General features: G+C 42.2%; 1 protein-coding gene and 1 long non-coding RNA gene across 2 annotated transcripts; one reads left to right on the top strand and one right to left on the bottom strand.

Moving 5' to 3' along the window:
• Positions 1 to 1,230: 1,230 nt before the first annotated feature.
• Positions 1,231 to 2,395, bottom strand: LOC139155640 (uncharacterized). The gene is made up of 3 exons (XR_011557103.1): positions 2,312 to 2,395; positions 1,406 to 1,447; positions 1,231 to 1,280 (listed from the first exon to the last, which is right to left on the bottom strand). It is a non-coding gene; the product is annotated as an uncharacterized lncRNA (long non-coding RNA).
• Positions 2,396 to 7,589: 5,194 nt separating this feature from the next.
• Positions 7,590 to 12,235, top strand: LOC139155642 (uncharacterized). Its single transcript, XM_070730857.1, has 2 exons — positions 7,590 to 8,796; positions 11,737 to 12,235. The coding sequence occupies exons 1-2, from the start codon at positions 7,869 to 7,871 to the stop codon at positions 11,988 to 11,990; spliced, it is 1,182 nt and encodes a 393-aa protein (XP_070586958.1). The 5' UTR covers positions 7,590 to 7,868; the 3' UTR covers positions 11,991 to 12,235.
• The last annotated feature ends 1,888 nt before the right edge of the window (positions 12,236 to 14,123 follow it).

The raw sequence follows: 14,123 nt of genomic DNA, 5'->3' as shown, positions 1-14,123 counted from the left end.
CTTGCGGTCTTGGATCATTAGGGCTAGTTCAACTGGCTTAAATCCCTTTGGTCACTGGGGATGCCAGTGTGGGGTGGATAAAGCCCTTCATGGCATTGGACCAGAATATCTCCGAGACCGCCTCCTGCCGCACGAATCCCAGCGACCGATTAGGTCCCACAGAGTGGGCCTTCTCCGGGTCCCGTCAACTAAACAATGTCGGTTGGCGGGTCCCTGGGGAAGAGCCTTCTCTGTGGCGGCACCGGCCCTCTGGAACCAACTCCCCCCAGAGATTAGAACTGCCCCTACTCTTCCTGCCTTCCGTAAACTCCTTAAAACCCACCTTTGCCGTCAGGCATGGGGGAACTGAAACATCTTCCCCTGGGCATGTTTAATTTATATATGGTATGCTTGTGTGTATGTTTGTTAGTATATGGGATCTTTTTAAAATCTTTAATATTTTAAATTGTCAGATTATTTACGATTTGTTTCCACGTGTTGTGAGCCGCCCCGAGTCTTCGAAGAGGGGCGGCATACAAATCTAAGTAATAAATAATAAATAAATAAATAAATAAAAGGGGCTAACAGCAACTGTGTGATCTCCTTTAGTGCAACTTTTGGAAAGTGATGGGCTGCCCTTCCCCAGAAGTTCCGGGCTGATCCGGGCTGGATGTTTGGGAGGGGTGCCCTTGGGATTCACCTGCCACAGGCCTACAGGTGACAAACTGGGGGTGAGCCTTCCCACATGCCTTGGGCATGGCGGAGAGCAAGGGGAGGTCAAGGCCAAGGCCATGTTCAAGGGCAACTTTCCCTTGCTCAGCAAGGAGCTTTCACCCATAGTTGCCCAAGAATGTTTGGAACGGAAGTTCCACCCCATTGGTTTTACCTCTGCAGGTCCAGATTTAAACGAATAAAATGACCCATAAAACCCAGCTCTCTGGTCCATGTGCTTATGCAGCGTCCGCCGCAAACAGTGTATATGTTGTTTTAAACAAAAGCATTACTTAGAAATAACTTGCAGGGAAACAAATTCTAAGTTAAAGAAGAGCCCTTGACGGACTGTACTACTCACTCAGTCTTTGGTGTAGCTTCACTCTCGGGTGCCTCTTTTTCAGACCTGACAAAGAAGGGAAAGGTGTTTTAACAGAAGTTAAAAAGAATTCTCCTACAGCTAAGACTGTCCCCCTTCCTAGGAAATATTTTGGAGGGAAAAAAGTTATAAGTTAAATAACAATCATTGAGATACATTTACTACTCACTCAGGTGGTAATGCCTCACTACTGGGTGCCTCTGTTTCAGACCTGACAAAAAAGAGAAAAGTGTTTTAACACAACAGAAGTTAAAAGGAATTCTGCTGCAGCTAAGATTGTCTTGGAGGAAAAAAAGTTTTAAGTTAAATAACAATCCTTGGGAGACTTTTACTCACTCAGCTGGTGATGTCTCACTAGTGTGTTTCCTTTTTTCAGACCTGACAAAAAAGAGAAAGGTGTTTTAACAGGACAGAAGTTAAAAAGAACTTTGTTACAATTGAGATTGCATCCTTCCCAGGGATACATTATTCTGGGAATCATAATGGCTCATTTCTTTTCAAACCTCTTAAAATGCAAGGACGTTTTAGACTTTACATATAGATTTTAGATTTTCTCAAAGAGCTTTAAGATATTAATATTAAGCGTGGCTGGCTAGGGAATTTTGGAAGATAGCATCCACTCATTTTTAAAAAAAAATGATTAAGAAACATGCTGTAGATAAATTGTCCTCTGGAAGGTGGCTACCACGAATTTCAATCTAAACAAACTAAATCATATATCACCCCAGCTCAACTTGCTTGCCTATAGATAGGACTAGGAATTTTTAGTGCCCTTCCTTAGCATAGCAACTATGAAACACAATCAATTTATATAAATAAGATTAAGAAATTCAATATCCGTAGCACTGAGATTTATATACTGTTTCGCAGTGCTTTAGAGCTCTCTCTAAACAGTTTACAGAGTCAACCTATTGCCCCCAACAACCTGAATCTTCATTTTAATGACACTGGAAGAATGGAAGGCTGAGTCAATCTTGAGCCAGTCAGGAATGAACTCCTGGCAGTGAACAATTGAGTTAGCCTGCAATATCGCATTCTAACCACTGTGCCACCATGGCTCTATCATAAAATGAATCATTCAGAATCTATGGGTGGATCTACCTTCAAGTATAAATACTATCCCACACATATAACTCTACAGATACTCAATTTCAATTGGCATTTTAACAGGCTCTACTCTATCCCACTAGCATTTTAACAGGCTCTACTCTATCCCACATATATAATTCTACAGATACTCACCTTTTCTTGGAACTGGCCTTTATAACAGGTGGTGGAGATGGAGGTGGAGGTGGAGGTGGAGATGGAGATGGTGCTGGTCCTGACTTTGGAGCTGATACAGGGGTTGGAGGTGGTGCTGGAGGTGGAGGTGGAGGTCCAGTTGCTAACGTCCTAGGAAGATAAAGCAGAAACAGAAATTAATCCAAGTTTGTTTAATTGGTCCAGCACTCAGATGGTATTAAATGGTTCTGAGGGATCCACATATATATTTTTGTATATCTTGTACATTTATTTGTTTAACAATCATTGTTTTTATGCATGCCTTCATATCAATGTTGACTTCTGGCAAATGTCTGGACTGTCCCTGCGGTTTTATGGAAAGATTTCAGAAGTGGTTTGCCATTGCTTAATGCCCAAGGTGAGACTAGAACTCATCATCTCTTGGTTTCTAGCATGGTATCCATCCATCAAGGCCCTGCCAGACTTTTCCCCTCGGCTGCCTTTCCATGGTGGGAGTGGCGGTAGAGGCATTCCGGAGCCTGAACAAGCCCGTCCCCCAAGGCCTGCCACTCCCACCATGGAAAGGCAGCTGAGGGGAAAATAGGGTCAATAGTCATGTTAGTGCATTTGTACACGTCCCTTCTACTGACCATTTAAGTGTGTATGAAGTAAGGTCCACAGAAATCAAATTATGACTGAAACTGTGGATATTTGAAGCTGAGACAACTGAATCAGATAGGGCATTCCAGACTTTGACAACTCTATTACAGAATTCCTGTTTTACATTCAAGTTTAGAATGATTTACATTGAGTTGTTCATGCACATGTTATTGCGATTAAAACAGAAAAAGTCATTTACAGGTAAAACATGACTATGCATAAATTTGTATGCAATACCTAGGTCTGACAACAAACGACACAATTCTAATTTATCCAAAGCAAGACGTTTGAGTTCAGTAGCATTAGGAAATCTACTGTGTACAGCAGAGTGCAAGACTTTTCTCCTGAAGTACTTCTGAACCCACTTGATTGCACTGAGGTCAAATATATGGTGGGGATTCCAAACAGTTGAACAATATTCAAAAATTACTCTAGGAGTTACCTTCTTACAGGAGAGGTTCCATCTCTTACTTGATTATATTTTTTAAAAGATAACTGTTGAATACAAAAACAGAAGTGACAGATAAATGTAAATATTTTTCACAGTGATCAATGACTGTCACAGAGACCAATGTTTTTTCCTATGTTTTTCAATAAGAAATTCTTCTTTTTCTCAATCTTCTGCTTATAAAAAGGTGAGGGGTCTCCAACATGGTCTGGGTCAATCTCATAAGAAGGTCTTATGGAGCAAATATAGCCTCCCGGCCAGACGTTCCCTCTCAGAATTGAATGAATCCAAGCTTAATGCACCCATTTAATTACCCCTGTTCATTCCTCTTAGCAATAATTTTAGAAAAACCAATCCCACCCTTTACTGAGGTGAGATTATATTAAATCCTGGCTGCAGTAATATGGTCTATTAATGTAAGGATCTGTAGAAAAATATTTTAGCTTACCAACATCCCACAAAGCATTAGGGCAAGTAGCATCCCCATTGTCACTGAAAAAGCCAGCTTCCAGTTGACATACGGTACCTTCTGCAGCTTTGGTATCAGCAAGGTGAAACAAAAAGAGGTAAAACAAAGAGAGGTTAAACAAAGGTTAAACAGAGAGAGGTAAAGTGAAAGATAAGCCTTCGTGTGTTTCAACATAAAAGCTCTTTTCCTCAGAAAAAAATTATATTCGGACCCACATACTTTTTAAAAACAACAGCAGTTTTACCAATCCAGTTTTATTAATTAGTTTACTTTTGTTTAATTGCATATCTATGCCTCCCCTCTCCGAGGACTCAGGGTGGCTCACATCATATACAAGACACAATAGTACAATTAATCCAATTAATATACATAAAAATAATCTTTAATAATTCTAATGCAGTGGGGTAGCAAAAATGGAGCTCTACACTAGAGCACCCAATTTACACTGAAAGATGTTAAAAGAAAATGCAGGGCATCCTGCATAAGCCACACCCACAGTGTGGTAGTAAAATTTTGATAGTCTATCACTGAATACACAATTCTCCCCAGATGCTGATACAAAATTTGTAAGAATCTTACAAGTATATAGAGATGGCAATTAGACAGAGAAGTGGTCTTTGCGCAGGCACATTACTATGAACAATCTAATAAGGCTTTTACTCAAAGAAGTAACCGTCTTTACAGAAATGATTGCACAATTTATGTCACTTGGGCTTTCTGGCAGGGGAAATAATACACATCTAGGTAACCAAACCTTGTAGTACTCCTATTCATGCATCTGTTAGCATTATTTACTTAAGTTATTTTTACCTCTTCAGAAGGTTTCTTCATATTTATGGAGCTTTCTGGAGTTACGTTTCTTTCTGGTTCCTCTCTTGCCGCAGCACTGGTAGTAAGGTGCTTAATGTGGGTGGGTTGTGTTGAACTGTCCCCAGATTCCCCACCACTCTCACCCACTACAAGAGAAGTCGAAGGAGGCAGCTGAGTCGAAAGATGTAAAATGAAGCGCTTCTTTATGGAGTGAGATGATGTTTCAGGAAGCCTCTTAACAGAAAATATCTGAATTTTCTCCATCTCTTTTTCTCCTGTTATTTTTGTTGTGCGAGTGGCTTGTGGCCACTTCCTAAGCTTCATAGCTGCTTGTTGTGGTGCAGGCTTCCACCATTGTTGAGGCATTGTGTGTGAAGCAGCTTTCTCTTGTTCTGCTTGGAGTTTTGCACTGCTTTCTGCAAATTTTGGCCTCTTTGTTTGGAATATAATAAATACATCTTCCACTCTTTGCCTTTTTCCAAGCTCTTGATCTGTGGCTGGGCGTGGCAGTATGAATCCATCCAGCCTTCCAAAGTACAATATAATTCCAATCAGGAAAATTTGGGTTGCAGAAGCGCCAACACACCTCATGATCCCTTCTCAACTCTTCAGTTGATCCAACTGAAGAATGTTTCAGCCAATAACACTGGTTGCCGTTACCAAGCAACCACATAACATTCCATATGGATGCTGCTGGATGCCATCACCGTGACGTCGGTTTACCATATTAACTGACACCACAGACTTGCCAGAAAAAATGGCAACAATAAAAATAGTGCCTCTTTTGTAGAAAATCAAATGATTTAGTGCGATCACTCATATTTGTGATTAATTTTGGGGGTCAAAATCAAGGAATACCATCTGTTTTCAGTTGAAAATCTGATTGTAAGGCCTAACTATCATTCTGCAGCTATAAAAACAAATTACTTCACATTGTTATAGCTAGAAAAAAGTGGGAAAAGCAGTTGAGGAAGGAAAGTTTAACTTGTAGGCTTCCTTGTAGTGCTTCACAGCATTCTCTGGGAAGTTTACAATGTCAGCATATTACCCCTTGCCGTTTGGTCCTCATTTTACCAATCTTGAAAGGATGGAAAGCTGAGACAACCTGCAATATGCACCTGAGGAGGCATGTAAAGGGCGCACATAAGCGCACCATTGTGCCTACAGTCCCTGACCTATTGTCCTTTTATCCTTTCTATCACTAATTTCTACGTATATTATGTTAATACAAACTATAATTCTATACATCTTTGACAAACAAATAACCAAGCAAGCAAGCAAGCAAGCAAGCAAGCAAACAAACAAACAGTTGTCTTCCTTTACCCAAAGTTTATTTATTATATTTGTGTCACATTGCAAGCAACCCAAATCCTGGGAGTTTATATGATGAGTACCATCTGTGGGATAATTTACAATAGTCATAGTCAATCTAAAAATATAAAACTAACCTTGCAAATATTGCAAATGACAACTCAGAAAGGAGTTGTAGTGGATGCAATTACTGTAATTGCATTAAAAGGGAGATTTCTGTTCAACTGAGTAGATTTCATTCAGAATTTTAAACTAAAATTAATAGTGCTATCATATTGTTTCTAAAGTGAATAAGTATGTATAATCAGTAGCTATAATCAATTTATAATCTTGTTGAAAGTAAGATTTAAAATGGGATGTGATACGACAGAATCTCCTGTATTGTGGCAGGTGATGGGATTCAATTTTTTAAACATGGTTTATTTGTAGGTGTGGCTAGCTGGTCATGTGATCAGGTCGGCTTGGTTACTTGCATAGGGACTACTCAGAGAGCTAAAAAATCTGAATTATGATGGATCCTTACACTAATGACCATCCTCACATTTATGCCCATTGCAGCATTATTAACAATAGTGTCACTCATTTCACAATTGTGGTGCTTCTTTTCATCATGGTGACAAGATAGGGTGCAAAACGAAAAAATGTTAGGATAGTTGTAAGTCTAGGACCGGTCAAAAGGACAAGGACTGGTCAAAAATCACCGTTTCAACCCTCTGAGTAGTCCCTGTCCAAAGGACTGAAAAAAGTGATTTCTGACCAGTCTTCGCACTTTTGATTGGTCGTCGCACTTACAACCGATCATCATTTATGTCTCTTGCAGCATTCGTAATAGCGGTGTCATTCATTTCACGACTGTGGTGCTTCATATGACTGGATGGGTGTGGCCAACTCAACATTACTCACGTCAAGGGGCACTTCTCCTCACCCGATCTCTCATGACCGCTGTTGCTTTCAAACTTTCATCTTTTGACCAATTCAAGATGTCATCTCGTATGGTTTTCCGCATAGCTAGTTTGGACTCTGTAAATTTCATCAATCTCTTAAATTACGTCCTGTGGGTCCATCTGTAGGATCTTGCCTACTATTTCTGCCATTTTCGAACCTAAATTTTCATCTTTTTTCTTTGTGCACATTTTGGAACCTCAGCCCATGTGAGGCTCGTTGTAATTCTAAGTTGGTGATGGCTTCGTTAAATCCTCTGTTTGGCACTGTACTGTGGTCCTCAAATTCATCCATTCTCTTTTCGGCTTTATCCATTTTGTCTTCAACCTTCTTCATCCATTGTTCATTTTCCTTTAAAGTTTGCTGCATCGCTTCCATTTTCCCATCCATTGCTTGTACACTTCCCTTCACATGTTCCATCTCAACGTTCAAGTTACTCATTTCTGCTTTTATGCCTTCATAATGGTTTTGGGCTTCTTCACGTGCATCATCTCTGTTGGCTTTCATAGAGACTTGAAGCAAGGCCAATGTGTCTTGAATAGTCTGCAAGGTTGGTTGTACCGGGGGTTTTTCTTTTTCCTTTTCTTTCTCCTTGCTCAACATACTTGTTATTGTTCTTTGTGGTAAGTGTTGTATCTGTAATGGCTACTTTGTATTCACTGTAAATAGTTTGTTCCGTCTTCAAGCGCTGTCTGAGCCAAAGCAGGAAGTCGCTCCTGATTGGCTCAGACGCGGCTGGCTCTTGCTTTGGCGGGAGCCGCAAAAGTATAAAAGAAGCGGCTTTTCCTAGCAGAGCCAGCCGGTACTCGCTGAAGTCACTTGCCTTTGCTGAACAGTCACTTTCTCTGAGCTGAAAATAAAAGTACCGAGTTATTTGAATCCTAGTCTCCGGGTCTACTTCACTGGCGACGAACGGACGGAAGAAAACCGCGTGCAACATGAACAAAATCCAGATCGGCCAGGCTCCGGAAATCTTCGATCCCGAAAAAACGTCCTGGGATGAATACATGACCACCTTCGAGATCTTCCTCGAGGCAGCTGGGATACAGGACGCCGAAGCCGATCGCAGACGGGCAATTTTCCTGAATTACTGTGGCCCGGAAATACGTGGGATTGCCCAGACGCTCACCGACCCACAGCCAGCAAGAACCGTAGCGTGGGACGTCCTACAAGAGAAGCTAGCGAGCCATTTCAAACCGACCAAACCAGCCATGGTTTATCGGCATCAGTTTTCCATGATGGCTCAGAAGGAAAACGAATCAATCAACCAGTTCACGACGCGGCTTCGAACGGTACTTGCTCAATGCAAGTTTAAAGACCCGGAAGCCCGCCTCACAGATGCCTTAGTTTTCGGCATGAAAAGCGCCACGGTGAGAAACAAACTCCTCACCGAAGAAGAGCCGACTCTACAAACCGTAATTAAACTAGCGCAAACCGCAGAAGCCGCCGACGCAGCAGCCAGAGAATTGAAAGAACACGGGAGGCGAGAAATCATCGCAAAGATCGACGCCGCTTCTCCCCGCGCCGTGGGACCAGATGACCCCAACCAACCAGCTCATAACGTGGACAACTGCTTCCTCGTACAAGACCAGCCGAGACACCACAGGACATCTCACCCAGCCCCTTGCGCGGGCTGCCGAGGGAACCACCAGCGCCATCGATGCCCTTTCCGAGACGCCACATGCCGCCGCTGCAACCGTCGAGGCCACATCGCCATCGCATGCAGAGCAACGGCACCAGAGGAGACATTCGCCGCACCACGATACCAACGACCCCAAAACCAGAACCCCCAACCGCGAGAGAATAGACCGTTCCACAATTCGAGTCAAAGGAACTACTCAACCGCTAACCGCGACTACTATAGAGGTAACACAAACTTTTTCGTGAACAACACGACAACACAGAAGGGGGCTAAAATTGTTATCTCACTATTACTAAATTAACAACCATGCTCGATGGAACTTGATACGGGGTCTAGATATACCATTATGCCTTGGGAAAAATTTAAACTGTATATGCCTAACATGTCTAAATCTGATTTAAAACAAACCTCTCTAGTAATCAGAGATTTTCAGGGGGGGGTGATCTCGGTCCTGGGAACTGCAAATGTACCTATTGTATTCAAGAATGTAAAATGTACCCTACCCATGCTTATTGTAACAGGGGCTAAGCACTCTCTCTTGGGATTGGCTTGGATGGAACCTTTGGGGATTGAAGTTTCTGGTGTGTGTAATGTGAACTGTGATAATATGCCTAACTTTGTACAAGAGTTCCCTGAGGTATTCAGCCCCACCTTGGGGTCGTACAAGGGTCCCCCTATATCGTTTTCTATTGACCCCAAGGTCCCACCAATAAGGTTAAAACCTCGCAGGGTTCCCCTTCCTCTTCTCCCCAAGTTAGACCTACAACTGGATAAACTTATAAGTCAAGGTATTTTGGTCCCTGTGGAACAAGGACCATGGGAAACCCCCATAGTCACACCTGTGAAGCCAGATGGTTCCCTAAGAGTATGCGCAGATTACAAATCAACTCTTAACAAGGCACTCCAGCACCACCCCTATCCCATTCCAGTAGTACAGCAACTCCTGCACTCTCTGGGGGAGGGGAAAAGGTTCGCAAAGATCGATCTCGCGCAAGCTTACCAGCAACTTCCGGTCGATGACCAGACAGCATGCGCCCAAACAATCGTAACACATAGGGGAGCATTCAAATGCACGAGGTTACAATTTGGGGTGAGCATAGCCCCAGGAATTTTCCAGAGCATTATGGAACGCCTATTGTCAGGGGTAAATGGGGCTATCCCATATTTTGATGACATCTTAATTGCAGGGGAAAACCAGGAACAAGTAAACAAAAGAATAAGGGAAGTACTTAAAAGGCTACAGGACAAGGGTTTAAGAATCAAGCCTGACAAATGTGTATGGGGAACCAACAGTATAGAATTTCTAGGATACAAGATAGACAAAGAAGGCATCCACCCCACAACAGAGAAGTTAAGAGCCATCAGGGAAGCCCCAGAACCACGAGATAAGAATGAGCTGCAGGCATTTTTAGGCCTCCTTAACTTTTATTCCATTTTTTTAAAGCAGAAGGCAACAGTAGCAGAGCCTCTACATCGTTTACTCCAGAAGGAAGCCCGATGGACCTGGGGGGAAACTGAACGTGAAGCCTTTTTCCAAATAAAGAGTCTGTTAACCTCCAAAAGCGTAGTAGTCCAATATAGTGCGTCACTACCCATCAGACTCACGTGCGACGCCTCGCCATACGGCATAGGAGCAGTCCTAGCCCACGTTCTGCCCAATAAATCAGAAGCCCCAATAGCATTTTTTTCAAGAACCATGAATAGCACAGAAAGGAATTATAGTCAGTTAGACAAGGAGGCTCTAGCGTTAGTGGCAGGGGTAAAGAAATTCCACAACTACATTTTTGGTAGGAACTTTGAATTGGTAACAGACCACAAACCTTTACTAGGTCTGCTAGCCCCCAACAAGCCCACTCCGCCTTTTATGTCTCCTAGACTGATCAGATGGGCCCTTTTCCTCTCTGGATACCAGTATGAGCTCACCCACAAGGGGGGGAAGGAAATTAATCACGCAGATGGCCTCAGTAGGTGCCCCATAACAGACTTAGTGGAAGATCCTGTTCCTTCTGCAGATGTTTTATTAATAGAGCTCGAGGACAACCCACTAACCACAGCCAAAGAGGTAGCTGCACACACACAGCAAGATCAAATCCTTAAACAAGTGATAAATTGTGTACTTAAGGGATGGCAAAATGATATTGTGAAACCAGAATTGCATGACTTCAAAGCTAAGAGACTTGAATTATCTTATGTAAAGGGTTGTCTGTTGTGGGGAGACAGGGTGGTCATCCCCAAAAGCCTAAGGGGAAAGGTTCTCAAAATGTTACATGTAGGCCATCCTGGGATTGTCAGGATGAAGAGCCTAGCAAGGGGACATCTATGGTGGCCAGGTCTGGATGCTGAAATTGAAAACTGGGTTTCAAAGTGTGAACCATGCCAAGAGTCACGGCCTAATCCCCCCAAAACAACCCCGGCTGAGTGGGAGCAGCCTACTGGCCCTTGGTCCAGGATCCACATTGATTTCGCGGGTCCAGTGGGGTCCCAATATTTCCTAATAGTAGTGGATGCATTCTCCAAGTGGGTGGAGATAATAGCAATGAGCAACATAACCACAAGTGCCACCATCAAGGTTTTGAGCAGACTTTTTGCCTCACATGGGTGCCCAGATATCCTGGTTTCTGACAATGGGCCACAGCTAACAGCCAGGCAATTCGAATTGTTCCTAGATGGTTTAGGAGTCAGACATGCCCTCATCTCCCCTTACTCGCCCTGGGCTAATGGATTGGCAGAACGCTACGTTCGCGTGGCAAAGGAGGCATTGCGCAGGTCAGGCCCTGGAGATGTGCAGCAAAACTTAGACCAATTCTTACTCACCCAGCACATCACCCCTAACTCGCACACACATGTAAGCCCTGCAGAATTGTTGATGGGGAGGAAATTAAGGTCACCACTAGATAGGTTGAATCCAAGGTTCTGTATTAATAATAATCAAATGTGTATAAGACCCGAAAGGGAAATGTATTTGGGACAAACTGTATATGTAAAAAGTTTTGATGGAAATGTAAATTGGATGAAGGGTATTGTTGTTAAACAAAATGCACCAAAAACTTATATTGTAAAACTAGAGGATGGTCGTTTGTGGAAACGACACATAGACCACATTCGGAAGCGAACAGAAAACCAATTGCAACAACCCACTGACATGGACTCTCCCCCTTCAACAGACTTTGAAACATTGCCCGAATTAAGGAACACGCAAATAGACTTATCGGGCCCAGGGGAGCCATCCAGCGACGCCGAGCCATCCTCCTCCTCCGAATTCTTCGTGGGGCCCACCAGGCCAAGTCCGCCGCACGGAGATCTCAGCAACGAGCCATCCTCCTCCGGCGGCATCGACAACGAAACTGAACTGCGCAGGTCGGAGCGAACTGCGCGGAGGCCCCAGCGATTGGATGATTTTGTCACATGGCTTTCCTGATGGATGTGACCAACTATGAGGGGAGGGGTGTTGTATCCGTAATGGCTACTTTGTATTCACTGTAAATAGTTTGTTCCGTCTTCAAGCGCTGTCTGAGCCAAAGCAGGAAGTCGCTCCTGATTGGCTCAGACGCGGCTGGCTCTTGCTTTGGCGGGAGCCGCAAAAGTATAAAAGAAGCGGCTTTTCCTAGCAGAGCCAGCCGGTACTCGCTGAAGTCACTTGCCTTTGCTGAACAGTCACTTTCTCTGAGCTGAATAAAAGTACCGATTTGTTTGAATCCTAGTCTCCGGGTCTACTTCAGTAAGGGAGATGGCGATGGTGAGGGGGAGCTTTGTGGTGTAGCAGTTGGGGTTGTAGTTTGTTTCTTTGAAGTTTTTATGATAGTCGAAGTAGTGGACATCTTAGGTGCTTTTCTAGATCTTCTAAAACCTATAAATTTTAATCATTTCCAAAGTGGCATCAATTTTATAATCTCACAATCTTTGGTATTGTTATTTATAAAGTTGATATTAATAAAACATACTATGAAAAAAGAAAAAATACAGCTAAAAATCAATAAAGGCAGGGAAACACAAGAGTTGAAAGAAGGTTAAAGAGAAAATATATCAACAATATATCAATATATCAACAATGCTTAGACAACTTATATATATAAAAAGATACTTCCAATACTATGCAAACTTAATTTTCAGTTGAAAAATATAATATTATAATATCAAATAATTCCAAATCACATCAGATACACGTACAATTAGCACAGGTGCCCCCCAAGGCTGTGTACTCTCACCACTTCTCTCTATACACTAATGACTGCATCTCAAACGATCCATCTGTTAAACTACTGAAGTTTGCAGATGATACAACAGAGATCTGACTCATTCGAGAGAATGATGAATCTGCATACAGACAGGAAGTTGAACAACTACCCTTGTGGTGTGACCAGAACAATCTAGAACTGAACACACTCAAAAATAGAAATGGTGGTAGACTTTAGGAGAAACCCTTCCACCCTTCCACCTCTCACAATACTAGACAACACAGTATCAGCAGTAGAGACCTTTAAATTTCTAGGTTCTATCATATCTCAAGACCTAAAATGGTCACCTAACATCAAAAACATCATCAATAAAGCACAACAAAGAATGTTCTTTCTGCGCCCGCTCAGGAAGCTCAAACTGCCCAAGGAGCTGCTGATACAGTCCTACAGAGGAATCATTGAGTCTGTCATTTGCACCTCTATAACTGTCTGATTTGGTGCTGCAACCCAACAGGACCGACACAGATCTCAGAGGACAATCAGAACTGCAGAAAAAGCAATTGCTGCCAGCCTGCCTTCCATTGAGGACCTGTATACTGCACAAGTCAAACAGAGGGCGGGGAAAATATTTACTGACCCCTCGCATCCTGGACACAAACTGTTTCAACTCCTACCCTCAAAACGTCGCTACAGAGCACTGCACACCAAGACAGCTAGACACAAGAACAGGTTTTTTTCCGAAAACCATCACTCTACTAAACAAATAATTCCCTCAATACTGTCAGACTTTCTACTAAATCTGCACTTCTATTCTAATACTTTTTCTCATCATTCCTATCACCCTTTTCCTCCCATGTTGACTGTATGACTGTAACTTGTTGCTTATATCCTATCACACTTGGCCAATAAATTTCTATTCTATTCTATCACCAGATCGCTGATTCAAATAATGTAGTTATTATTATTAGACACTCAGTTAAAAACTGTTGAAATAAGAATAGTTGAAAGAAAAAGTCAGAAAAAGAAGAGAAGAAAAAAAAGAAAAGAAAAATGCAATTTTATATAAATCTACTTTAAATTCTATATAAATCTACTTTAAAACATTTCTATATATTCTATAAATCTAAACAATCCTAGAACATAAGAAAGAGACACTTGGGATCAAATTATATATGAAGAGGGGATAAAGGAGTGCAGGGAGCCACCAGACTAACGGGGGGTGGAGAGGAAATATTTAGCAATTCATTTATAAAGTTAAAAAAGACTCAAAATGTTTTTAAATTGTTCTTCTCATGATTAGAATAAAACAGTTCAATCTTATATTTTTTTTCTCAAAATCCAGGCAAAAAGTAAGTTTAAAATAAATAAGTGTTCAA

This window comes from Erythrolamprus reginae, unplaced genomic scaffold (assembly GCF_031021105.1).
Source record: "Erythrolamprus reginae isolate rEryReg1 unplaced genomic scaffold, rEryReg1.hap1 H_38, whole genome shotgun sequence".
Taxonomy (NCBI): domain Eukaryota; kingdom Metazoa; phylum Chordata; class Lepidosauria; order Squamata; family Dipsadidae; genus Erythrolamprus; species Erythrolamprus reginae.
This window is presented reverse-complemented; position numbering and strand designations above follow the sequence as displayed.

What these genes read in the sequence shown, in the direction of transcription:
- LOC139155642 (XM_070730857.1), top strand. Translation starts at nt 7,869, where the DNA reads ATGAACAAAATCCAGATCGGCCAGGCTCCGGAAATCTTCGATCCCGAA. An exon ending in TAACCGCGACTACTATAGAG is followed by an intron (nt 8,797 to 11,736) that starts GTAACACAAACT and finishes CCCCTTCAACAG; the next exon opens with ACTTTGAAACATTGCCCGAA.